At 36.9% G+C, this 25,450-nt stretch overlaps 1 protein-coding gene across 1 annotated transcript in view; it reads left to right on the top strand.

Moving 5' to 3' along the window:
* Positions 1-14,703, top strand: part of LRRN1 (leucine rich repeat neuronal 1) — a 51,734-nt gene extending 37,031 nt beyond the window's left edge. The window contains exon 2 of the mRNA XM_074198686.1: positions 7,371-14,703. Within this exon, the coding sequence (XP_074054787.1) occupies positions 7,648-9,798 (2,151 nt within the window). The 5' untranslated portion in view covers positions 7,371-7,647 and the 3' untranslated portion in view covers positions 9,799-14,703. The remainder of the gene's footprint in view (positions 1-7,370) is intronic.
* The last annotated feature ends 10,747 nt before the right edge of the window (positions 14,704-25,450 follow it).

Here is a 25,450-nt window from a genome sequence, read left to right as displayed (position 1 = left end):
TTTCCATTTTATCTACTCAGTGCTACACAAATGCTAGGAGGTTCAGTGAACAGAACATCAGCCTGGAAGTCAGGACCTGAGTTCAAATGTGACCTCAGATATTTAACACAAGTTTTGTGACCATGAGCAAGTCACTTAACTCAGATTGCCTCACTTCCAGGGCCATTTCCAGTCAGTCTTATTGATATCTGGCCACTGGGCCCAGATCACTCCAGAGGAGAAAGTGAGTCTGGTATCTAAGCAAAACGTTACCCATACTCAAATTTGGTTCACTTGCTAGTTGGCCATCCTTCCCCAATGTGGTGCCACCAGACCTTTCCAACTTTATATCACATTATGCCCATATATGTACTTTAATTTCCCACTGAAGGTACTATTCTCTGAATACCATACATACATTTACATTCATTCCTTTAGACTCCTGCCAGACTCTTTCCAAAAGCTGTAGCAACCTCCCTCATCCTCTTTATTGAGTTCTACTCATCTTTTAATAGGGGATAAATGAATACTAAGCCTATTTTTTTATTGATATTGGGCACTGTCTTTCCCAAAACAAGAAAGTACCTTCTTTACTCCTATAGTCTTAGAGATACGCATGGGACATTGAAAAGTTTTGAAAAGTTAATTGATTTGCCCAAGGGTCACACAATCATTATATCAAAGGTAAGCTCAAATCTTTCTGGCTTCAGGACTAGTTTTTTATCCACTCTTTCATGCTGATGAGTCATTTTTAAATATTCTATTTAAATTCTGTCTCCTCCATAAAGGCTGTGCTGATGTTCTTGGTCAGTAAGATTGTCATCCTTATGCTTCTAATGCACTGAAAATATTCTGTGTTTCATATCTTATCCCCCTCCTAGATTTTAAGCTCATGAAGGCAGGTGCTTTGTCTTATCTCTACTGAGTATATGTCCAATATAATATTATAGTTGCTTAATAAAAGTTTGTCAAATAAACCAATGACATGCCTCCGTTGTAGCCATATATCCAAGAATATTGACAATGAGCCCATGAAATAAATGCTATGGAAGACATTCCTATAAAGATTCACCTCTGTAACACTGAAAACAAGTTATAAATATACCTCGGTCAGTAGATAGATCTATGATCTTGACAGATTGTAATATTTTTCCACCTGTTACTCTTGCCTGAATAAATATGATTTAGTTTCTATGGTACTATAATTGCTCCTTGGTCACTACAGAATTATCTCATTTTTCAGAGTAGTAAAAATTAAATACAGTTTGGTAGGTGATCTCAATCCCATGCAATGCTAATCATCCTTGCTCCCATTTCTGGTTTGTTTTTGCTTGCTTTCCATTGCCCCACCATCACTGGGAAGACAAAAGGGGACTACAAGGACTGATGGCCATTTTGTATTGTCATCAATTTAGATTGACAGGAAATAGAAGATGGGTCTCAGAGTCAAAAAAGCCTCAGTTCAAATCCTCCCTCAAGGCAAAGAAACCCTGAGGCAAACCTCTCATTGCCCATACTCCATTCTTTTGATGCTGAGTGAGTTTCTACATGGGAGTTTCTCCACACAAGTGAAATCATACAATTGCATCCAAAAATTAGTCCTGAGTGATCTACCTCATGATAACTGAGTCTGTCTGACCTCTTAGCTAGTCAGGTCCTCCACAGTAGTCACAGACCATCACCAAGACCATGGCCAAAGCCTTTTCAATGAGATAGAAACTGCTAGGCTTTGAGACATTAGAGGAGTATTGTGATGTCACAACTCTAGAGAAATTAATATTTAATGGGCTTTTTCTCAGAATCATCTTGGTTTTCAATCCTATAGTTCAGTCTCCATTGGCAAAAATCTCTGCAGTGTAGCCCCTCTAGGAGTTCATCCAGTCTGGAAGAATTTGGCTACACTATCTTCAAAGGAGCAACCAAGAAACAAGTTTCTCTTCTAGAAATGCAACAAAGTGAGATTGCAAGAGTGGAGCTGAGCACATCCCAATGTCCCACTCTGTGTAAGCTGGTGCCTCAAGCATCCTAGGGGTTTGGAGAAGCCACAGTATATCTTTCAGGAACTTTGGGGCTGGAAAGTAAACTAAAGGAATAATTTTGGAAAAGTCACCAAGTGTAGATCAAGTGAATGAAGGTACATGCATGAAATGGCACATTCCCTGGATCCTTCTGTCCCTTTGTTTATCCTGCTTGGCTCCCATGATGACAGAGCTAAGAACAGTAAGTAAGCATCTCCTGATGCTTCTAGCCACCCACAAATGGAAGGCGCCACTGCAGAAGGAGTCGTAGGTTCTCACATCAGTGGTCTTCAAGTAGAAATTGGACAACCACTTATCAGGCATATTGCAAAGGAGATTTTTGTTCAGGGGTAGACAAAGGTAATGTGCCATTTGTGCTGTATATATCTCGACTGTACCTAGATATTTCCACATTGTATCCCCTGTTAAAATGGAAGCCTCTTGATGTCAAGAACTCTGTGTTTTTACTAGTTTTGCACTCTGCTTAGAAGAGTGCACGGTGAGTACTTAACAAAAACTTGTTGACTGACTTAACTCACCATGGACATACTGACATTCTCTTTTCCTTTACAGATAAAACAGTTGGCCCTTTTCCTCCACAGATTGCTATTTGTCATTTGTCTGAGGATCCCAAATAAGCAAAGGTTGTATGAGCGCATGGGATAGTTACCCAAGATTTTAGTGCGGTTATCTCTTCCACATTGAACTTCTCCCATCATGACTTCAATATGTTGTGGGTCAGCATAAGAAATTCAAAGTGAATTTAGGGACGGCTAGCTGTACAGTAGATAGAGCACTGGCCCTGGAGTCAGGAGGACCTGAGTTCAAATCCAGCCTAAGACACTTAATTACCTAGCTGTGTGGCCCCAGGCAAGCCATTTAACCCCATTGCCTTGCAAAAACTTAAAAAAAAAAAAGAAGAAGCAAATTTAAAGGAAGCTTAGTGGAAGCCACAAATGATACATGAAGTCCAACAGACAACAAGGAGCCTATGACCAAATATTTCACCCAAATTTGACAATAAGGTGCTCTAAATACCCCATAAAAATTTAAAAATCAGACTTCTGCACTGGTATGAAGAGAAGGCCAAAATATTTTACATGGAATTTCCAGATTATGGGACACTATACTTCTAAACCCCATGATGTGGAAAAGATAATTGTATTATATTTATTATCTTTAACTATCAAAATATTATATCTAATTGCTTACAATCTCAGGTTTCTAAAGTTTAATTATACACAGTTTACAAGAAGACACTTATATGTGTACAGGCTTAAGAATTGGACAGTGAAAAGGCACTGATTAAAATTAATTTAGATTGATAGACAGATAAGAAAGTGGGAAAGGGAAAGAATAAACTGCTTCTTGCAATTCAATTTAATGGAGTATGTTTGCATTTGGACACATCCACATTTAATAAAATGTTATTCTCTGAGCCCATAGTATCTTTATAAGGAATGTGGATCATAGTTTTAGGTAGAAGGGACTTTGGAGAGCCTCTAGTGAAAGCCCCCTAATTTTACAGGGATCTGAAGTCTTGCTAACACTACACGGGAAGTTGTTCTTCAGTCATTTAAGACCTGACCAAGTCTTCATGGCCCCATTTGAAGTTTTCTTAGCTTAGACATCAGAATGGTTTACCATTTTCTTCTCCAACTTATTTTTCAGATGAGGAAACTGAGGGAAATAGTATTAAGTGATCAGGGTCACACAGCCAATAAGTGTCTGAGGTCAGATTTGAATTCTGAAGAGGAGTCTTCCTGACTCTAGGCCCAGCACTTCATTCTCTGTACCACCTAACGTTGATATAGGAGGAACAGTATAGAGACTCTTGGAACTCGGGTACTCTGCGCATCCATTACTATCTCATAGCAACAGCTTGTGTTCTAGAAGTGAGCAGGAGGGGAGAAGAGGAAAGATTACCTTGGTATTTTAAATGAAATCCAACATACTAGATGTGTCTTTAAAAACAGGCATGCATAATTCATAGAGAAAGCTAAACATTTTAATATTATTATCTCAAATCATATTGTTTCCGATGGAATGGGGACACTTCCCAAAAGTCTCTTCCATCTCCATGGAAGAAAAGAGCTGCATTTTTTGCTGGAAGTCCACTAAGTTTGACTTCTTGGATTCAGAACATGACCTGAATAACATTTTTTCTTCTCAGTTTTTCTCCTTAAAAATGTTAATAGTGCCCCAGCATTAGGTGAAATCGTATCACAGATGGGGGGAGGGAGAGGAAGGAAAGGCAGCCTATAGATTTCCTTAATCTTGAATTAAGGTTGATATAGAATCCTGTGGTGGAAATTATGGAATCAGTGACTTTTTTAATAGCCATTTGTACCTGTCATGTGAAAACTCTGAAAGGAAGCAGAAATGGACCTCTGGGATAATTAAATGAAAGCAATAATATTAGAGCTTAGTAAAACCATGTACTGTGTTTTCAGTGGGAGAATTTCATTGACCAAATTTTTGCATTATTTTATCTCAGAGTGAGAGAGAGAGAGAAAGACAGAGACAGAGAAACAGAAAGAGACAAAGAGATGCATATATAAAATAGAATAAACATTATTTAAATATTTTAAATATAAATATATGAAATAAATATAAAAATAATTTTAATATTTTAACTTATTTAACTTAGATATCCACACATTTAATTTAAATATTTTATTTAATTAGAAGTTTTGTAGGAATGGTTGTACAAAATAGCTAGCAGAATTACACATAAAATTGACTGAGGACTTCCATTGTTTAATTTGTTTGTCCCTGACATCTAGGTGACTCAATAGATAGAGCTAACGTTAGAGTCAGGCAGACCTGAATTCAAATTGAGTCTCAGACACTTCATAGTGTATATAATCCCAAACAGATTATTTACTCCTCTGTATACCTTGGTTTCCTCATCTGTAAAATGGGGAAAACTGTGATAAGCACCCACTTCCCAGAATTATTGTGAAGATCAAATGAGATATCTGCGAAGCGTTTAGTGAATACCTGGCAGAGAGTAAATGATTAATAGATTTTAATGTCTTTCCTCTCCTCCTCCCTCCCTCCCTTCCTTCCTTTGTGCCTAGCCAAGTGCTTAGATGTGGTAAGCACTTAATAAATACCCAGTTAATTTAAAATTGAACTTGAATTTCTATTAGGTACAGAACCCTGAACTAGCTAACAACCTGAATTATCTCCTGCTCCTTCATACAGCTGACTTTTTTTGGGTCTGGACTTTCAGCAGAGGAGCTTATTTTGTATATTTATAAAACAAAACCACTGTTGATGTGTTCACGCACACATAGACACACACACACACACACACACACACACACACACACGTACTCCTATCTGAGAAAAACTTCACTTATATATTTTATAAGTGACTGTTTTTAATATTCCATTTCCTGACTTAGCACAGCAGTACAGTTTCACAAAAGAAAATGAAGCTTCATGTTTTATTAGTCATCTGCCATCTTCTTCCATGCTATTGTAAATGCTGATGCACAGACCATCATTCAAAGGGGGAACAGGCATTCAAGTGGACTGGGGTGTGGGAAACCAATCAAAAGTTGCTTTTTGATTACATTCTATTTTCATTTTATTGTTAACATCTGAACTTCCCCAAGCAAAAACTGATTTGGACATAATATGGAAGTGACTTCCAAAGAACATCTTTCCTTTAAAAAAATGTTAAACACTGCTGTGATTGAAAATGTCTGAGCCAGACACTGCCACTGTTGACTTAGGAAGGGCGGAAGCATATAGAAATCAGAGGCAATGTCCAATAAAGGCAGAAATGAATGAGTGGGATTCAGTTTGGTCCCATGTCATTTCCTTTTTTGCCATCTTAGGTTTGATCAAATTTAAATGGAAATTCCTTTTTATATCCCTGTGGATGAAGTGAAAGCTACCATGTTTTCTATCTGCAGGAGCATACATACTATTGAAACACTTAATGATGATAGAGGGCATTGGAGGAGAAGGGGTATGACATATTAGAAAGTCTTTCCTTTTAGTTTAAATACTTGTCCTTACAAGCACCTCCAATTTGTACATCCATATAAGAATTTACAATTATTGGAAAGTTGGGTAAACTCTGATTATACTTCATTAAAATGTAACACTTAGAATAGTGTAGTCATTCCTATTACCAGCTAAGAAATACATTTCTGTGTGGATTCCTTTCTCACTTCTCTAGTCAACTATTATTTGTTTAAAATAAAAAAGTATGACTCAAGCAGGTAATATTTCCATGAGATTAATGGAGTTGTGTGTGTGTGTATAGAACACATAATTATTTAAATATACATGTACATGCATACACAGAAATATCAATTTTACCAATAGCATGACCTCCCTTCTGAATCAATAAACAATATCTTACAAAAACCACATATAGTTTTGAAGTTTTATGTATATTATGCATACACATTTATGTGTGAATATATGTATATGAGGAAAAATTCATAAATATACTAGTTTTTGAGCTAAATAAAATTGTTTATATAGACCAATAAAATTATACTTTAAAACTGCTCTTTTGTGAAGGTGAGATGAGCTGAAAAGTATAAATAATTCAATTCAGTAAGCATTTATTAAGTACCTACTGTGGACCAGACTCCATAGGGGTAATCCTAGAGGATACCTTCAAGAATCTTACATTCACCTGGGAATATAGAACATGTATACATTAAATGAATTGAAAATATAAGCACATACTATAGAATTGTTTTGCATTATTTCACTTGCATAATGGGTACCATATTGCTTGCCTTCTTAGTGGAGAGGTGAGGGGGCCTAGAGTGAGGGAAATAATTTGGAACTGAAATTTTTTTAAATGAATATGAAAAAAGAAAATAAAGCATAATACTGATCAAATGATTTTGGCAGGAAAACTTACAAATGGTACTACCAAGTAAAACAAATAAATTTTTTTCCTGAATTTTAGTGATTTTATTGAAAATGAGATGTGAATTCTTTCGGCACTTAGAAAAAAATGTATTGAGTTCTTATTTTCTGAGGTCATCAATCCTTTAAAGAAATGAGAATATCATTCCTTTCCAAACCTTTCTGTTTGCTGTTGTGTTGTTCTTGGGATTCTTTTTTAAGTGAATTCACCCAGAAATAGTACAAAGAATTCTAATTTCACTGATGAAGTAAAGTACATCTAAAAATAGTGTGGATACAGTAATATAGGTTGTGCATTAGTGGAGTGCCCTACAATTTCCAATCTTGTTTAGCTCCTTTAAATGGATTTGGAATATTCCATTATTAGATTTGAGAATGATGGTGTCTTTTGAGTAAAAGAAGAAAAGACTGTAATGTAGAGAGCATGTGGAAGGAACATAACATCTCTCCTCATCTGCTTTTCAGGCACGTCTCCAGACATTGATTTGGCTGAACTAATTCACGCCGTGGAGCTTTGTGCCCGAGCCTGGAATTGAGAGGCACTGTTGAAAGACTCCCAATCACTTCCTGCCCTTTGAAAACTCAGAAAATCGCCCTTTAGACGCTGGATAGCTACGCATCCCAACGAAAACTTTGCTTGAATGTTTGCATTTTGTGCTTGCTCTCCTGGATCTCTTTTGGTGGTGATTGGAATTTATTAAATTGGAAGACAGCAGAGGCTTGAACTTCCCACCCAACCAGCATGGCTAGAATTCGCTTTGCCTTAGTGGTTTGCCATTTGGTGCTGGAATTGCTAATGAATTCATTAACTGAGTCTTCCATTCAGAGTAATGAATGTCCACAACTTTGCGTGTGTGAAATCAGACCATGGTTCACCCCACAATCCACATACAGAGAGGCCACAACAGTGGACTGCAATGACCTTCGATTAACAAGAATCCCCAGCAACCTTTCAGGCGACACGCAAGTCCTCCTCTTACAGAGTAACAACATTGCCAAGACCTCCGATGAGCTTCAGCAGCTTTTCAACTTGACAGAGTTGGATTTTTCACAGAACAACTTCACAAGCATCCGGGAAGTGGGGCTGGCCAATCTCACCCAGCTTACTACCCTTCATCTGGAGGAAAATCAGATCACAGAGATGACTGATTACTGTCTACAGGACCTCAACAACTTGCAAGAACTCTACATCAACCATAACCAGATCAGTAGCATTTCTGCGAATGCCTTTTCCGGCCTGAAGAATCTTCTGAGGCTCCACCTCAATTCCAACAAATTGAAAGTGATCGATAGTCGCTGGTTTGATTCAACACCTAACCTGGAAATTCTGATGATTGGGGAAAATCCGGTGATTGGCATATTAGATATGAATTTTAAGCCCCTCTCCAATTTACGCAGCTTGGTTTTGGCAGGAATGTATCTCACTGACATCCCTGGAAATGCCTTAGTGGGCTTGGACAGCCTTGAAAGTCTTTCTTTTTATGACAATAAATTAGTCACTGTCCCTCAGCTTGCCCTTCAGAAAGTTCCAAACTTGAAATTTCTAGACCTCAATAAAAACCCAATTCACAAAATCCAAGAAGGGGATTTTAGAAATATGCTAAGGTTGAAAGAACTTGGCATCAACAACATGGGGGAACTGGTATCAGTGGATCGCTATGCACTGGACAATCTTCCTGAGCTTACGAAACTCGAAGCCACCAATAATCCCAAATTGTCTTATATTCACCGCTTAGCTTTTCGCAATGTCCCTGCTCTTGAAAGTCTGATGCTCAACAACAATGCCTTGAATGCTGTTTACCAAAAAACAGTGGAATCTCTCCCTAACTTGCGTGAGATCAGCATTCACAGCAATCCTCTGAGGTGTGACTGTGTCATCCACTGGGTTAACTCCAACAAAACTAATATCCGATTCATGGAGCCCCTGTCCATGTTTTGTGCCATGCCACCTGAATATAGGGGGCAGCAAGTAAAGGAAGTTTTAATTCAGGACTCAAGTGAACAGTGCCTCCCTATGATTTCTCATGACACATTTCCAAATCACTTGAACATGGACATTGGCATGACGGTATTCCTAGATTGTCGAGCCATGGCAGAACCTGAGCCCGAAATTTACTGGGTAACACCACTTGGAAATAAAATAACAGTAGAAACTCTTTCAGACAAGTATAAGCTGAGCAATGAAGGCACTTTGGAAATCACTAGTATACAGATAGAAGACTCAGGGAGATATACTTGTGTTGCCCAAAATGTAGAAGGAGCAGATACACGAGTAGCTACAATAAGGGTCAATGGAACCCTTTTGGATGGTACTCAGGTGTTGAAAATCTATGTTAAGCAGACAGAATCTCATTCCATCTTAGTCTCCTGGAAAGTTAATTCCAATGTCATGACTTCAAACTTAAAATGGTCATCTGCCACAATGAAAATCGATAACCCCCACATCACGTACACTGCCAGGGTCCCTGTTGATGTTCATGAATACAACTTAACACACCTGCAACCATCCACTGATTATGAAGTGTGTCTCACAGTGTCCAACATCCATCAACAAACACAAAAGTCTTGTGTTAATGTCACCACAAAGAATGCCGCTTTTGCACTTGACATTTCAGATCAGGAAACCAGTACTGCCCTGGCAGCCGTCATGGGGTCAATGTTTGCAGTGATTAGCCTGGCCTCTATAGCAGTTTATGTAGCCAAAAGGTTTAAGAGGAAAAATTACCACCATTCATTAAAAAAATATATGCAAAAAACCTCTTCCATTCCTCTGAATGAGCTGTATCCTCCACTCATTAACCTTTGGGATGGTGACAGTGAAAAAGACAAAGATGGTTCTGCAGAAACCAAGCCAACTCAAGTTGACACATCCAGAAGCTATTACATGTGGTAACTCAGTGGATATTTCGCTTCTGGTAGTAAGGAGCACAAAGACGTTTTTGCTTTATTCTGCAAAAGTAACAAAGTTTGAAGACTTTTGTATTTTTTGACTTTGCTAGTTTGTGGCAGAGTGGTGAGGACGGGTGGATATTTCCAAATTTTTTAGTATAGCGTATCGCCATGGTTTGACACAAGTGGCGGCTTCTCCAAGCTTCCAGTTTGTGTTTGGTTTTTATTATTATTATATTATGATTATTTTATTTTGTTTTAGTTGTTGTGCTAAACTTAATAATGCTGTTCTAACTACAGTACTCAATAAAATTATTCAAGACAGGTCGGGGTTCCCCTGTGATTCTACCGATTGCATGACCCCCCCTTCTTCTGAAGCCATCAGTAGAGAGTACAGTGTCCTGCAAAAAACTAACATGCGGTTTTGAAGCTGTGTTGAATCATTTGTAGAAGTCTGGTCTATAGACTCTTCACCCAAGAAGCCAAGACTAGACTTGCTACCTTTGTTGAATGATGTTAGTTGACTGTACTGTAATGTTGTATCAACTGAACTTTGAATGTTTTGACTTTGAACAATGCCTTTTCTCTCTCTCTCTCTCTCTCTCTCTCTCTCTCTCTCTCTCTCTCTCTCTCTCTCTCTTTTTCTCTCTCTCTCTCTATCTATCTATCTCTATCTATCTCTTTTTTGTAATAGTTTAAGAGGCTTAGGTCAAGCTAACAGGCAATAGAAATATGTATATCAATTTTTTAATGTAACAAACTACATGTTAATTGTTATCTTATTCTTTTTATTATATTTAGTAGACACTTTTAAAAAGACCAGAATTTTGTTGTGTTTAATCCACCAAATGTGTGGTATATAATGAAGACAGAACTATAATAAATTAGTTTTGTTCTGATTTTTTTAGAACAGTTGCGATAATGGATCCTTTATAACTTATCGCGAGTTGTACTGGGGATGCTTTCCATGAATAGGCCAAGAAGCTATGATTTCCTTTGCTGGGAAACTTTTCCCACCTACCCACCAATGCAATTGCAAAAAAAATGGATTTTAACTTTGATGTAATGGAAAGAATTCTAAGGGACTTGGATTCAGGAAGACACAAGTTCAAGTCCTCAGAACCTCAAAGACTTGCTAGTTTTGTGACACCCCCACCCCCAGGAACAATAATAACAATAACAATCATAAAAACAACACCTACCTCACGGGGTTGTTGTGAGAATCACATGAGATCACACACACACACACACACACACACACACACACACACACACACAGTACTTTGCAAATCTCACAGGTTTGTTAGCTATTTATTACTAGCTACTAGAGACATGGGGCAATTCCAGTCATCAAATGTTTCTAGAGTTGGAAAGGCCCTCACATCTGGTCAAATGCTCTCATTTAGGAGGAATTTAGGGATCAAGAATATTTAGGGATTTGCTCAAGATCACAGAGGGAATAACCATCAGAGGCAGTATTCGAACCTGGTTCTCTGACATTTCTTAAGGAACTTCACTTTCAAGTAGTGACTGTTCTAAGAATACAAAGACAAAAACAAAAAAATTTTCCTACCTTCAGGGAGATTACATGCTTTTTTAAAAAATTTCATTTTTAATTTATGGAATAAAACAAGCATTTCTATAATAGTATAATAAAAAGATGGTTTACAATGAACTGCAAAAGGGAAAATTCCTTGAAACCCCCCTCAAAGATGCAGAAGCTCAGCTCCATTTAGCTTTATCTTTTTAAAAATAATTCCTGCCACAAAACCAATCAGGCATGCAAAATATTGTATGTCCAGATCAAGAAAAATATATAAAGGCCAACATTATAAAACTAGCAGATATTTTAAAGGCTATCAAATCCAAGTCCTTCATTTTATAACCACTGAGGCCCAGGCAAGTTAAATAACTTGCCCAAAAGGTTAAGTAAATTACTATTATGAGATAATAAATAGATACATAATTTGAACTCAGGTCCACTGATTTCCATGCCTATTTTCTTTCCACTGTACCATGACAAATCCATAACTGAACCTACTGAGGCAGTTAGACAAATGACCTGCACAAATGTTGAACACTGGGTCAACCAGGTGGTTCAGTGGATAGAGTACTGACCTTGGAGTCAGGAGGACCTTAGTTCAAAACAGGCTTCAATTAAAATGTACTTGGTTGTGTGAGCTTGGGCAAGTCATTAAATTCCATTGCCTTGCAAAAAAAACAAAAAACTAACAAACAAAACTTAAGCCTGTCTTCCTGACTCCAAACCACCTCTCTATCTAGTAAATGTCTGTGAGGTTTTTTTTTTAATCAAATCAACAAAAATTCAGGTACAAAATAGTGGTTTGTTATAGTGAAAACCAAAATATGTTTTTTCTTTTACAGAAGAAATCTCTATTTAAATGAGTAGGTTTAATTAAAAGAATTTTTCCATTGTAAGCAATCCTATTGAGAATCAAATGTAAAAGAGGTCAAGTGGCATAAAATTTAACAATTTAGGAAGCATTTATTTGAATAGCTACTATGTGCCAAGCTCTGGGGCATTCAGAGACAAAAATGAAATAGTCCTTGCCCTCAAGAAGCTTGCATTCTACTATAAAAAGGCATATCATTAAATCCCATGTACCTTCACATCTTAAATATTAATTTAAATATTTTAAATATCACCTCTTTAAAAGTAAAATATATCGAAAGCAATACATTCCCTTTTTGAAATTTTTGGGGTTGTAAACTGAGTTTTTCATAGGGGCTTTTGTTTTTATGGTCTTTTTTATTGATTAATACATAAGAGACTAGTTGTCTCTAAAATTATAAAACAAAAAGAACGACATAAATATGCCCAAATGTCTTTGTGTTTTCTATTGTAACATGTTGATTTACATGGTCAGATCTCTGTGATTCAAACTGAAACCATCTGCTAAAACACATAAGTTTCCAATAGAGATCTAGCCATACCATTTTCCACTGATAATTTTTTTTTAAAAATCAGACAGCTGAAAATAGTCAGTAGAATAGCACTCTACAGGATTATAGTGGGTACATGGTGCCAATAAATTAAAAATAGGGGGAAAAAGTATACCAGTGACTACTCAAGTACAAGGACACTTTTGGGGCAAAGAGATCTCAAGAGGCAAAAGAACACGTGAATATGAGACTAAGAACAAAAATAAAGGAAAGAAAACTCTTCTTAGGTGGCTGCCACTGTAGAACAAAATCTCTTGTCCAATAAATGATGAGATTGTGGAATGGAACCAAGGGGAAATACATTTCTGTGAAGAGAGAGGGAAAGGGGAGACTTCTGGTGTAGTCCATGGAGTAAGCTAGAAACATTCCAAAATGGAATTCCTGGAAGGAAAGACATTGTTCTATTAGAAATGAGGAGGGTGTGGAGGCAGTATGGGAAAAGAGTAAGTGAAGAAACCTTATTGGCCTTTTTTTTAGAACTGTCCCTATGGGGCAGCTAGGTCGCATAGTGGATAGAGTACCAACCTTGGAGTCAGGAGTACCTGGGTTCAAATCCAGTCTCAGACACTTAATAATTACCTAGCTGTGTGGCCTTGGGCAAGCCACTTAACCCCATTTGCCTTGCAAAAACCTTAAAAAAAAAAAAAGAACAGTTCCTATGACAACGATAAAGACAAAGATATATATATGAGAACAAATCAGCAAGAAGTCAAGGTCCACTGGTTAGCATCAGTGAATCCGATTTCAAATCTTGGCTCCTATGTGACTGTGGGCAAGTCACTTCATCTCTTTTGGCCTCAGCTTCTTCATCTATAAAAATAGGTAGCAGCGTGAGGGTGGGAATATTTGGAGTAGGTGACTGCTAAAGTCTCTTTGATCTCAGGGCTATGATTGAGATACTGAAACGGTGATAATTTTGGAATGTCTCCAAGATTCTCACTTAGAATGGTTACATCAGAGCAAATGGATGGAGCAGCCTGGGGGAGCAGCTTTAGATAGACAAGCTCTCTGGCATCCCATCCACTTTCTTGGTAAGTCAAGTTTCCCTTATATTATTCTTTACTTAGCAAAGTGACCATTCAGATATCTGTCTATCATGGGATGTTAAAGCTAAAAGGGACATGAAACAGCAGCCAATCTAATCCTCTCATCTTACTGATAAGGAAACTGAGGTCCAGCAAGGGGAAATGACTTCCCTGAGGTCACTGGACTTGATGAGAACCCAGCTCTTACTTCCATCCTTTCCATTGTTATCAGACTGTCTCTGAAGCAACAGGTGTCCTTTTCCCAACTGCTCAGGAAACCTTCACTAATTCAGAAGTTTGGGATTCGCAACTCTAATAACACAAGGTTGCCTTTCATTGATGAAACTATTTCAGTTCCACTCAGATAAATTTCAAGCAATAAAAACTGGCAACATATTTCCTAATTATTACATGGAATATTTTCCTCCCCTTCTTTTCAGAGAATTTCCAACACCCATCCAGGCTTAGCTCATTGTTGATTCCTATAGAAGTCTTTCTTGAACACCACCCTCAACCCAGTTTCAAGTGATTTTTTAATACCTTGAATTTGCCCAATTACTTTGTATGTGTTTTTCCATTTGCTTATCAGTGGACAAGGATGTTTCCTACAGGATAATATAAGCTCCATGAGGGCATGGAATGTCATTTATATTCTCCACATGCCTAGCCAGACCTTTTAAATTGCCTGTTGAATTAATCATGAAAACAAATTTAAAAATCGGCAATAATTTAAAATCATTATCAACCCCAAAAAATGTATTTGTAGAGATTCTAGAGGATCCCAGATGCGGTGCTTTTGGAATGCTTTTTTAAAAATAATGCACTTTGCCAGGCCAGCATAGACACAAGAGAAAAATACCATCAAAGTTTTCTCCTAGGCGACAGTAAGACGTCAAAGTGTGGGTGTGGGTGTGGGTGTGTGGGTATGTGTGTTTTCCCAATGTAATATTCCTCAGAAATACCTAATGCAACTTGATAAGTTAGACATCTAGGGAAATTACTCATCGTACCTGTTTTTGTAGGATAATGAAGGTTAAGGCATCTTAACCATTGTGGTGATCATTGTAGATCACCTCCTGATTTCAGTTTTCCCCCCTTTTCTTTCTACTGCCCTCAGGGCATCAACTTACAGTCAACCTGTTTTGACAAAGATATTTTTGGAGCAGTTTCTTAGAACAGATGTTCCTACATTTGCCCATTTGATTAGTAGCACATGTTATATCAAATCATACAAGTGGCCTGAATATCAGAGCAAATGGAGGATTCAGATGCTGATTATTTGTTTCATTTAGTTGACTGATGGAAATTCCTCATCATAGGGATGATCTATCAAGCAGAGCAACATGTAAGTGATTTTTTCCTTTGTTTTGTTGATGTTGTTTATTTATTTCTTAGAAATACCACAGGAAGGATTTTCCTAGTAGTGGAATGAGCTCTAGATTTAATTAGCAGACAATACATTCTAGAGTCACTTCCATCTCTTAATCTGTGATTGTAGTCAACTAACTTGTTTTCTCAGAACCTCAGCTTCCTCATCTATAAAGTCGGAATAATAATGTCTGTTCCAACTACATCACAGAGTCATTGTAAAGAAAGTGCCTTGCCAACTGTAATGTACTGTAGAAGTATGAAGGGTTTTTTAAAATTATTGTGGGTTCTGGAGCTGTAATTTGATCTATGTAGGAAATACTCCATATGAAAATGATGACTAACAACTCCTGTGTAACATGCCTTTTATAGTACAGGGGATCTTAAAAGGTTGTGACTTGGTCATGTCCTGGCAGCTCCTATGTGTCCAAAGTAAGATTTGAGCTCATATCCTGCTGATTCCAAGACAGGTCCTCTATCCTTTATACCCCACTACCTCTTATTAATGTCTGTTCTGTAATAACCTTCCAGACCATTTTCATTATTTTGCTACTGTTTCTGAAATTGGAATAAAACACTTATTGGAGAGCTTCAATGCCAACCCTTCTTTAAAAGGGGACATAGCAAATTTTCAGGGTCAAATACCCATTTTTTTATACTTAATTTACAGGGGCTCAAAGGGGGCTAATTGGAAGAAGTTCTTTTAAGACAAATACCATGCTTGCCAAATGACTATCTTTCCTAAACCATCTCAAATTTCAGAAAGACTTTTTCAGTCTCCAAAGGATATCCTCCAGTTGCTGTCCAGACATCTTTCCCTTCCTTTTTATCTACATTCTTCCCACCTACCCCTATTCAAAGAAAGTGCCTCATGTGAGTGGGGCGGGGTAGGAAGGCTGATAAAAATAGAGGGAGCAAAGAAAATCTTTTGGAATGGACTACCTCGCCACTACCCCACTACTTTCTACAAAACAGGGCCATACCCAGATGGTTTTGGAGTGTTTTTGCTTTTCCTTATTGTAAAAGTCTAGTTTTCCCCACCTCTTTCTTATTTCTATAGTGCTAAAAGTATTGTGGATTTTTTCCAAACTCCCCTACATCGTTAAAGTCATGATGATTTTATAGTATTCCAGAATTCAATTCTCTTACATTGCTACGTCTGTTTCCTTACAAAGCAGATGGATAAAATGAAAAAACCCTCATTCTATATTCAGCCTTGCCAGCCTACCATGCATAAATAAGAACTTTCAGAATCCCATAGTTGAGGCTGTCTCATGGGGATTGGAAAATCCCTATATACATGGGTTCAAGACAGGCCACTTCTTCATCTTTACTTGGTGCCATTTTTCTATGCGTGACCTCTGTGGAGTATATTTCTTCTCCCTCTACTGCTTCCTCTTGTCATGTCCTTATACCTTTGCACAAAAGCATCAGAATGACCTTTTTGCTCTGGAATACAGTCATTTTCTATTTGAACATTACTAAGGAGTTTATTCCATTTTGCTTTGAGACTTTATCCAAGTTTTGCAGTCCCTTTCTCCATCTCCCCTCAAAGACCTTGTGTGTTAATAATATATAACATCCAGATCAAAAGTTTATTTTGCATCCATCTGAATTTTAATTCTAACCTTCAATTTCCCCTCTACTGCTATCTGTTCTACTCTACATAAAACCACTTAATAATAAAACAATAGACCAAAATAGTACCATATCTCAAGGGAAGTGGAGGGAAGAGGGAGGACATACAAAGCCAAGCTTAATATCATTCCTTCCCCAAGACTGATACAAAATTGGTCATGAAATCTGGCCAAATAATCATAAATTCCACATTAAAGGTGGCACTGGAGTATATTGACCTGCAATTTGTAAGTAAGCTGGTATCTGACAATGGAGAGGATTAGTGTGATGTGGTTTATTCATTTGTGGAGGAGAGCCCTCAAAGTATAGCTTGAAAAGGAACAGGTTTTCCTAAGATTCTCATGATCCCTCTTTAAAAAAGGTTGGACTCCAAAATAAACACAGACCAGTGATGCAGAATTCATCAGCAAACATTTATTAAGCACATTCTAAATAGTCAGTGAACAATTAGGTGTCACATGGCATAGAATGTTTAGCCTGGAGTCAGAAAGATTTATCTTCCTGAGTTCAAATGTACCTCAGACATTTACTGGCTGTGTGATCCTGGGCAAGTCACTTACCCTAGTTTGCCTCCATTTCCTCATCTATAAAATGAACTGGAGAAGGAAATGGCAAACCACTCCAGTATATTTGCCAAGTAAACTCCAAATGGGGTCGGAAAGAGTCAGGCATGACTGAATAATGATAGATAATCAGAACTTGGAATACAAAGATGAAAAATGAGAGTCCCTGAATGTGAAATTCTAGATTGCTGACAGACTAGTATAAAAAGAACTTCTAGACACTAACAAGTATAATACAAATATGAATAAGAAGTATGTGTGTATGTATGTATGTATGTATGTATGTATGTATATTAATACACAATCTCATAGATAGATGATAGATAGATGATAGATTGGAAGACTGACCAAGCAGAAGAACTATCTGCTCACCTGCATGAAGCAGGGAATACCATGGCAAATTGAAAATGTAGCTAACAGTCCCATTTCTATTGAATTTAGAAGTGAATTCTATGATGATAAAGTGATTATCTAATGGGCATAGAGATATCTATTGCTGGAAGATTTTTATAGTAAATTGGTAAGCTAATTTCTACTGACTTAGGAAACTTCCTAGAGCAATCTTATAAAAGTCAAGGGACAGCTAGGTGACACAGTGGATAGAGCACCAGCCCTGTTCCAGGACCTGAGTTCAAATTTTACCTCAGATAATATTTACTTAGCTGTGTGACCTTTGCTAAGTCACTTAACTGCATTACCTTACAAAAATAACAACAAAGAAGTCAAGGCACAGGACAATTCATTGATGATTTTGGATCTTTCCAAATTTCCATGTTCAATTTTAGTTTTCAATTAAAAGCAATGGATATGGGCAGAGAGTACCTGGGACCTGAGACCTTAGTTAAGTCACTTAACTTCATAAGGGTCTCCATTTCCTAATATGTAAGAGGATGAGGTTGGATTAGATGCTCACCAGTGTTCAGTTCTAAATGTGTGATCCTATGAGCTTAAGAATGAGCTCAGGAATAGATTTACCAGTATATAATTAAGAGTGAAGGAACAAAGGAGGGGCTGAGAAAAAGGAAAAAAAGATAATTCTCACATCTTAACCTCATTTCATACCTTTAAAACTGCATTCTACAATCCAATGCTTAAATGTGCTCTGTTGGCCTATTTTCCAGGATCTTAAAATAGCCGCCCTTTGCAACACTCCTTGGGAAAACAATAAATTTCCTTTAGCAAATGGATGCTGAAAAGTTGTTCTGCTATATCTTAGTTGATTCAATAATAGTTTATTTCTTGACTACCATAATGACTCTTGACCTGAAACAAACACAGTTCTATGTTCTTAACAAAAGACCTTGTCTTTAATCAGTGTAGAAACTACTTTGTTTGATCAAGCCTGTGAAAAAGCCCTCAAATATCCACGCCGAACTTGCGCCTATCATTCATTATTTATAGTTGTCTAAAGGAAATAGAACAGCTAATTTCTTTGTCACCTGTGACATGTAATAACATACTAAGTTTCTGATGGAACTACTTTACTTTAAAGCTTACTCAGGTGATTAATTCAGCACCCTGGATAGCTACAGGGTAATAAATTCCCAAAAGATCTCAAATCTCGTAGATTCCCCAGGATTTACAAATGAAAGAATTACTAATTAAAAGAAAAATTAATATAAAACAACAAAATTCAAATCCAATAGCATGAATAAGGCCCTTTCCAGGGGATTTGACCTGTAATTATATAGAAGTTCCATCAAGAGTCACTAATAATGTTCATTATATTTCCAGAACTGATAAAATATATTAATATAGGATGTCCCAAATATCTTAGCACTGTTTTAAATTTTAAAAGCTTTGAACTGCATTAAGATTCTTGGGACATATAGTATATTATTGCTTAAAAATTTTCTCTATGTCTATAGATCAGTGTGGATTTCATCAAGGTAGATATTCTTTCCAATCATGCAAATCACAGTGCAATGTATCCACTACTGTCCATGTTATGTTATTCTTTTCTATATACTCCAATAACTTAACCAAGAGGAGGTCTACCAAAGGGGCAAGGGACTTCCCTCATATTATCTTGAGGTTGAATATATATATAGTGTCTAATAAGAATCCTTAGGGTAAGACTGTTTCATCTTTTTTCAATCATGCACTTCTTTCATTATATGCTTTATCTTTTATAAATTCTAGTTTGAAATGTATTGCAGCCTATTCTTGCCTTCTTGGTGTGCTTCCATTGTCCTCTGGATATTCCATAACCTCAGATCTTTATAGACTTCAATTTATTGGGTGATAGTTCATTTTTAAATTTCAGAAAATTCTACATATAAAAATATGAGAAATCTAGAGTATAAGAATTGCCATGCTGGGATCCATTCAGCCCAACAAATGCCCAAAGGGATTTACCCTGAAAAGTAAAAGTTGTTTTCCTGTAACCATCAGGTGTGGGCATACGTGGCTCTCTTATCCATTGATTTCGATAAATTCTTGATGATGCACTTATTTTTCCTTCCTATACCGCCTCTTGAGATAAGTTATAAAATTATGATCAGCTATTACCTTTACATAGTCCTAGAATCCTTAACATTCATTCCACAATATTCAACAAGCATTGATCCACTGCCAGGCATTGTACACTGGAAATACAAAGACCAAAAAAAGAATAAAACAGCCCTTACTTCTTGTGAAGTTTACATCAGAGCTCACATCATCATCAAGAGTAGAGCAAAGGAAAATATGATCAATTAATAAACTTCTAGCAAAATTTTCTTCCCAAACCCTAAATGGCTTTAAGCTATCAAACACAATGGGTTTTCCATGAAATCTTCCCATCTTGGACTTGAGTCAGCTGTTCACAAGTTAATTTTGCACCCTTCTTGGGGAGGGACTGCTCAGTTGACTTTCGGTAAAATAGGAGAACTGGGTACCTAAACCATCAATTTGTTTAATGAGAAAAGATCATGGGGGCAGCTAGGTGGTGCAATGGATAGAGCACCAGCCCTGGAGTCAGGAGTACCTGAGTTCAAATCCAGCCTCAGACACTTAATAATTGCTTAGCTGTGTGGCCTTGGCAACCCACTTAACCCCATTTGCCTTGCAAAAAAAACCCTAAAAAAAGAGAGAGAGAAAAGATCATGGACAATGCATACTCTCAGTATGATTCTGAAAAGGTTCAGTACTGATGGGCATTTGAGACTACAATTACATGACCTCAGCTATGGCATCCCAGAGAATCTTGAAAATAGGAAAGAAGTTCACTTTCAGTTAATAAAATTGATAACAACTGTCATTTGAACAGCTCTTTTAAATTTTTCAAAATGCTACAGACAGACAGCCATAGTTAATGAGAGAAGTACAAAAATGTTTTTTTCTGTATCCAAATATTTCATTTTCCCCAGTTATATGCAAAAACAATCTTCAACATTCATTTTTAAAAAGCTTGAGCTCCAAATTCTTTCCCTTCCTCCCACCCCAATCCCCCTTATTGAGAAAACAAGTCATTTGATGTAGGTTAAAATTGTGTAATCATGAAAAACATTACCACAATAGTCATATTGTAAAAGTAAATACAACTCCCTTCCAAAAAACAAGAAACCTCAAGAAAAATATTTTTAGAAAGTATGCTTAAATCTATATTCAGACACCATCAGCTCTATCTTTGAGATGTTTGGTATTCTTTATAAGTCTTTCACAGTTGTCTTATGTCATGGTATTGCTGAGAAAAGGTAAGTCATTTATAGTTGATCATCCTACAAAATTGTTATTGCTTTGTATACAGTTACCATTGAATCCACTCATGCAAGTCTTTTTTTTTTCTGAGAGCATCCTGTTTATCATTTCTTATAATAGAATAGTATTTCATCTTCATACGATGACTTATTCAGCCATTCCCCAACTGCTGGGCATCTCCTCAATTTCCAGTTCCTTACCACAGGAAAAGAACTACTATAAATATCCTTTTATATATAGGTCTTTTTCCTTTCTCTTTTTGTCTCTTCTGGAATATAGATATGGTACTGGCATTGCTAGATCAAAGGGTGGGCATAGTTTTATAACCCTTTAGGCATAGTTCCAAATTGCCCTACAGAATTGTTGAATTCTTTCACAACTCTTCTAACAGGGCATTAATGTCTCATCTTCCCTACATCCCCTTGAGCCAATCCAGTATGTATAAAGTAGTACCTCAGAATTTTATTTCTCCTTTCAATAGTGAGGACATTTAAAAATGATTTAAATAGATAGCATTGATATCCTTATCTGAAAACTGTTCATATCTCTTGATAATTCATCATATGGGAAATGGCTCTTATTTTTTACAAATTTGATTCAATTCTTTGTGTCTGAGAAGTGTGGTTTTTATTGAATATTTTCAATATTTTCCCCAGAGTTACAATTGCTGACTGTATTTCCCTCTATCCTATTCCCACCCTCCCCATTTATTCTATTCTCTTTTTCCTTTCACTCATTCCCTCCTCAGAAGTGTTTTGCATCTGTCTACCCTCTCCTACAACTTTCCTTCCCTTCTGTCACTTATCCTCTCCCCAGTCCCTTCTTCCATCCCTTTCTCCTCTTTCTAGACAGATTTCTCTATCCAGATGAGTACATTTAATTCCCTCTCTGAGTCAATTCCAATGAGAGTAAGGCTTATTCACCACCCCCAACTCCTAAAAAAGCTTTTTTCTTTCTTCTTTTATGTGAAATAATTTAACCCATTCTACCTCCCCCCTTTCCCTTTCTCCTCACATTCTTTTCACATTCATTAATTCCATCTTTTTAATATATTATCCCTTCAAATTCAACTTCCACCTGTGCCATATATATATAAATATATATATATATGTATGTATGTATGTATATATATATATATATATATATATATATATATATATATATATTCCTTCTAACTGCCCTAATAAATGAGAAAGCTCATTTGAGTTGTCAGTATCAGCTTCCTATGTAGGCATATAATCAGTTCAGTTCAACATCATTAAGTCCCTTGTGATTTGCTTTTCCTTTTTATTTTCTTATGCATCCCTTGAGTCTTGTATTTGAAGATCACATTTTCTGTTCAGCTCTGGTCATTTCATCAGGAAAGTTTAAAAGACCCCTATTTCATTGATTGTCCATCTTTTCCCTGAAAGAGTGTATTCAGTTTTGCTGGGTAGTTGATTCTTGGTTATAATCCAAGCTCTTTCACCTTCTAGAATATCATATTCCAGATCACACAATTCCTTAATGCAGAAATTGCTGAAACTGTGCCTCTGTGTGACATTTGAATTGTTTCTTTCAGGATGCATGCAATGTTTTCTCCTGAAATTTCACTAATATTCCTAGCAGTTTTCACTTTAAGATCTCTTTCAGGAGATGATTTGTGGACTCTTTCAATTTTCTATTTTACCCTCTGCTTCTAGGATATCAAGGCAATTTTCTTGGATAATTTCTTGAAAAATGATATCTAGGCTTTTTCATATAGTCCAATAATTTTTAAATTCTCTCTCTCTGGATCTGTTTTCCAATGACATATTTCACATTTTTTTCTAGTTTTTCATTCTTTTGGCTGTGTTTTATTGTTTCTTGATTTTTCACAAGATATCAGCTCTCTTTGTTCCATTCTAAATTTTAAGGAATTATTTTCTTCAGTGAGCTTTTGTATCTCCTTTTTCATTTTAACAATTCTGCTTTTTAAGTTAATCTTCTCCTCAGTGAACCTGTTTTTCTATTTGGCCCAGTCTGGTTTTTTAAGATGTTATTTTCTTCAGTATTTTTGGTATCTCCTTTCACCAAGCTGCTTTTCCCTCTCATTTCCTTCCTCTAACTCCTTTACTTGATTTTCAAATTTTTTTCTTGACCTCTTCCACAGCCTGAGCCCATTTCATATTTTTCTGAGGCTTTGCATGTAGATACTTTGACTTTGTTATTTATTCTAAGTGTATTTTTATCTTCTGTCTATAGTTAGATTTTATTTTTTGTTCTCTTGCTCAATTCCCTAGTCTATAACTTGATTTTAATGCTTTATTAAGGTGGGACTCTGCTTTCAGGGTGAGGGGATGCACTGTTTGAAACTTTTAAGTTTTCAATTCTCCTAAGGTCTTATGAGAGGTTATGTCCACTCTCTTGTCCTGTGCTCTGTTCTGTGGGTGACTGCAAACTACACAAACTCTGAGGAGAATCCTTGTTCTACTGTGGCAATAATCTCTGTTGGAGAAATGCTCCTCTTTATTGAACTGGGATCCAAAACTGTGACCCAGATCTGAGTATGGACAAAACAACGGAGTCCTGCCTCAGGGATAGCAAAGAGACCCCTATAATGTTCTTCCAGCCCCTTATTGTCTGTGGACTAAGAGCTCCAGAGGGAGCTGATGATGATTTAATGACTCCTGAGGTCTGCTTCTAATCTGTCAGATCTGTACTGATGAGGTCTGCACTGGACTATGCTCCAACCTCACCCTGGTGTGGTGGAGATTTCCTGCTGACCTTCCAAGTTGTCCTTGGTGATCCCCGAGCTGAGAGTTCTGGAGAGCACCATGACTGCTACTGAACCATTCACTCAGTTTCCTGCTCCTGAATGACTGGGGCCAGTTTGTTCCAAGGTGACCTGAGTGGCACTCTTCTCTGACCCCAGTGCAGGAGACTCTTCCTGCCAATCTTCCAAGGTTTCCTAAGCTGGAAAATGGTTTCACTTGGTCTTTTTGTGGGTTCTGCCACTCTAAAATTTGGTTAGAATCACTATTAAAAGGTATTTGGAGTGGTTTGGGGGAAATCTTGAACCTTTGCCTTTACTCCTCTATCTTGGTTTGTTATTTTGGTTTTTTCTGAATCTTGATTGATGGATAATAGATACATCTTACACTATATGCTTAGTGAAAATATTTTAGCTTTTCAACACCAATGTGAGGTAAGTACTATTCATAATATTATACCCATTTTACAGGTAGAGACTTGTTCATTGTCACAGCTAATAATTGATGTAGCAAGAGTCAAATGCAGGTCTTCCTGACTTTAAATCCATCAAACTACCAATGAACCAATTTAGCATTTAGCTAGAAGCAGATGCATGGAGCACAAGGGAGTGATTTTACACCATTGCAAGACTATTTTCATCCCATAACCATGGTCCATGGCTCATACACATTTTTAGCTTCAACATAAAATATAAATGGAAAGAAGATGGTATGAATTTCTTTTCTTGTTCAACCCTGTAATTCTGGTAAAGAAAGTCTCAAACCATTACAGATCCTCAGTGGTTCTTCAACTTATATTGTTGCCTGGGAAACTGAGGATAGGTGACTTGATCAACATCATAGAGCCAATATGTCAGAAACAGATCCACAGGCTATGTCTTTCTTGACTCCTAAGCTGATTCTATCCACTACACAACATTGCCCTTCATGATTTTAATTTGCATGTTTAATTTGCATTTAAATTATCTAAGGTTGCCAACACCCTAGGACAATCTTTCATAATTCTCTCTGCCAAAAGAAAAGATGGGGAAGCATTTCTAGTTACAGTGTAATAAGTGATCATCTCCCAATTCTGGGATCTGTCATCCTGCATAAGGACAGAATCACAAGTGTAAAAGCTATTAAAGACTCCAGAAAGAACTTTTTTCAATCTGCCCATTTAAGAGATGAGAAAATTGAGATACATAGAAGTTAAATGATTTGCCCAGTTTCTGTCAACATTTTTTCAACTGAATCATGCTTCCTCCCTAAATATCCCAAGGATTTCCATGTTAAAAATTTAGTAGACTTGCTCTCAATAGTTACATACAAGGAGCAGCTAGGCGATGCAGTAGATATAGCACTGACTCTGGAGTAAGGAGGACCTGAGTTCAAGTTCAGCCACAGTCTCTTAATAATTGCCCAGCTGTGTGACCTTGGGCAAGTTATTTAAACCTCATTGTCATAAATAAATAAAATTATTAAAAAATAGTTACCTACAAAACCAAGTGAATGAGAATTACAAAGAAGTCAACCCCACACTTAAACTAGCCATATACTCAGAAATGTTTTCTAGCAAATAGAGTTATCCAGTAGAATAGCAGTTTAACTTATGATGGATCTAGTGCCCTATCTTGGAAGTTCAAGATGAGAAAATCTGTGACCATCTCTCAAGCATATTATACAAAAGCTTCCACCCAAAGTAA

The sequence above is a fragment of the Macrotis lagotis genome, chromosome 8, assembly GCF_037893015.1.
Source record: "Macrotis lagotis isolate mMagLag1 chromosome 8, bilby.v1.9.chrom.fasta, whole genome shotgun sequence".
Lineage (NCBI taxonomy): Eukaryota > Metazoa > Chordata > Mammalia > Peramelemorphia > Peramelidae > Macrotis > Macrotis lagotis.
Note: the sequence above shows the minus strand (reverse complement) of the source record. Positions and strands in the feature narration are given on the sequence as shown.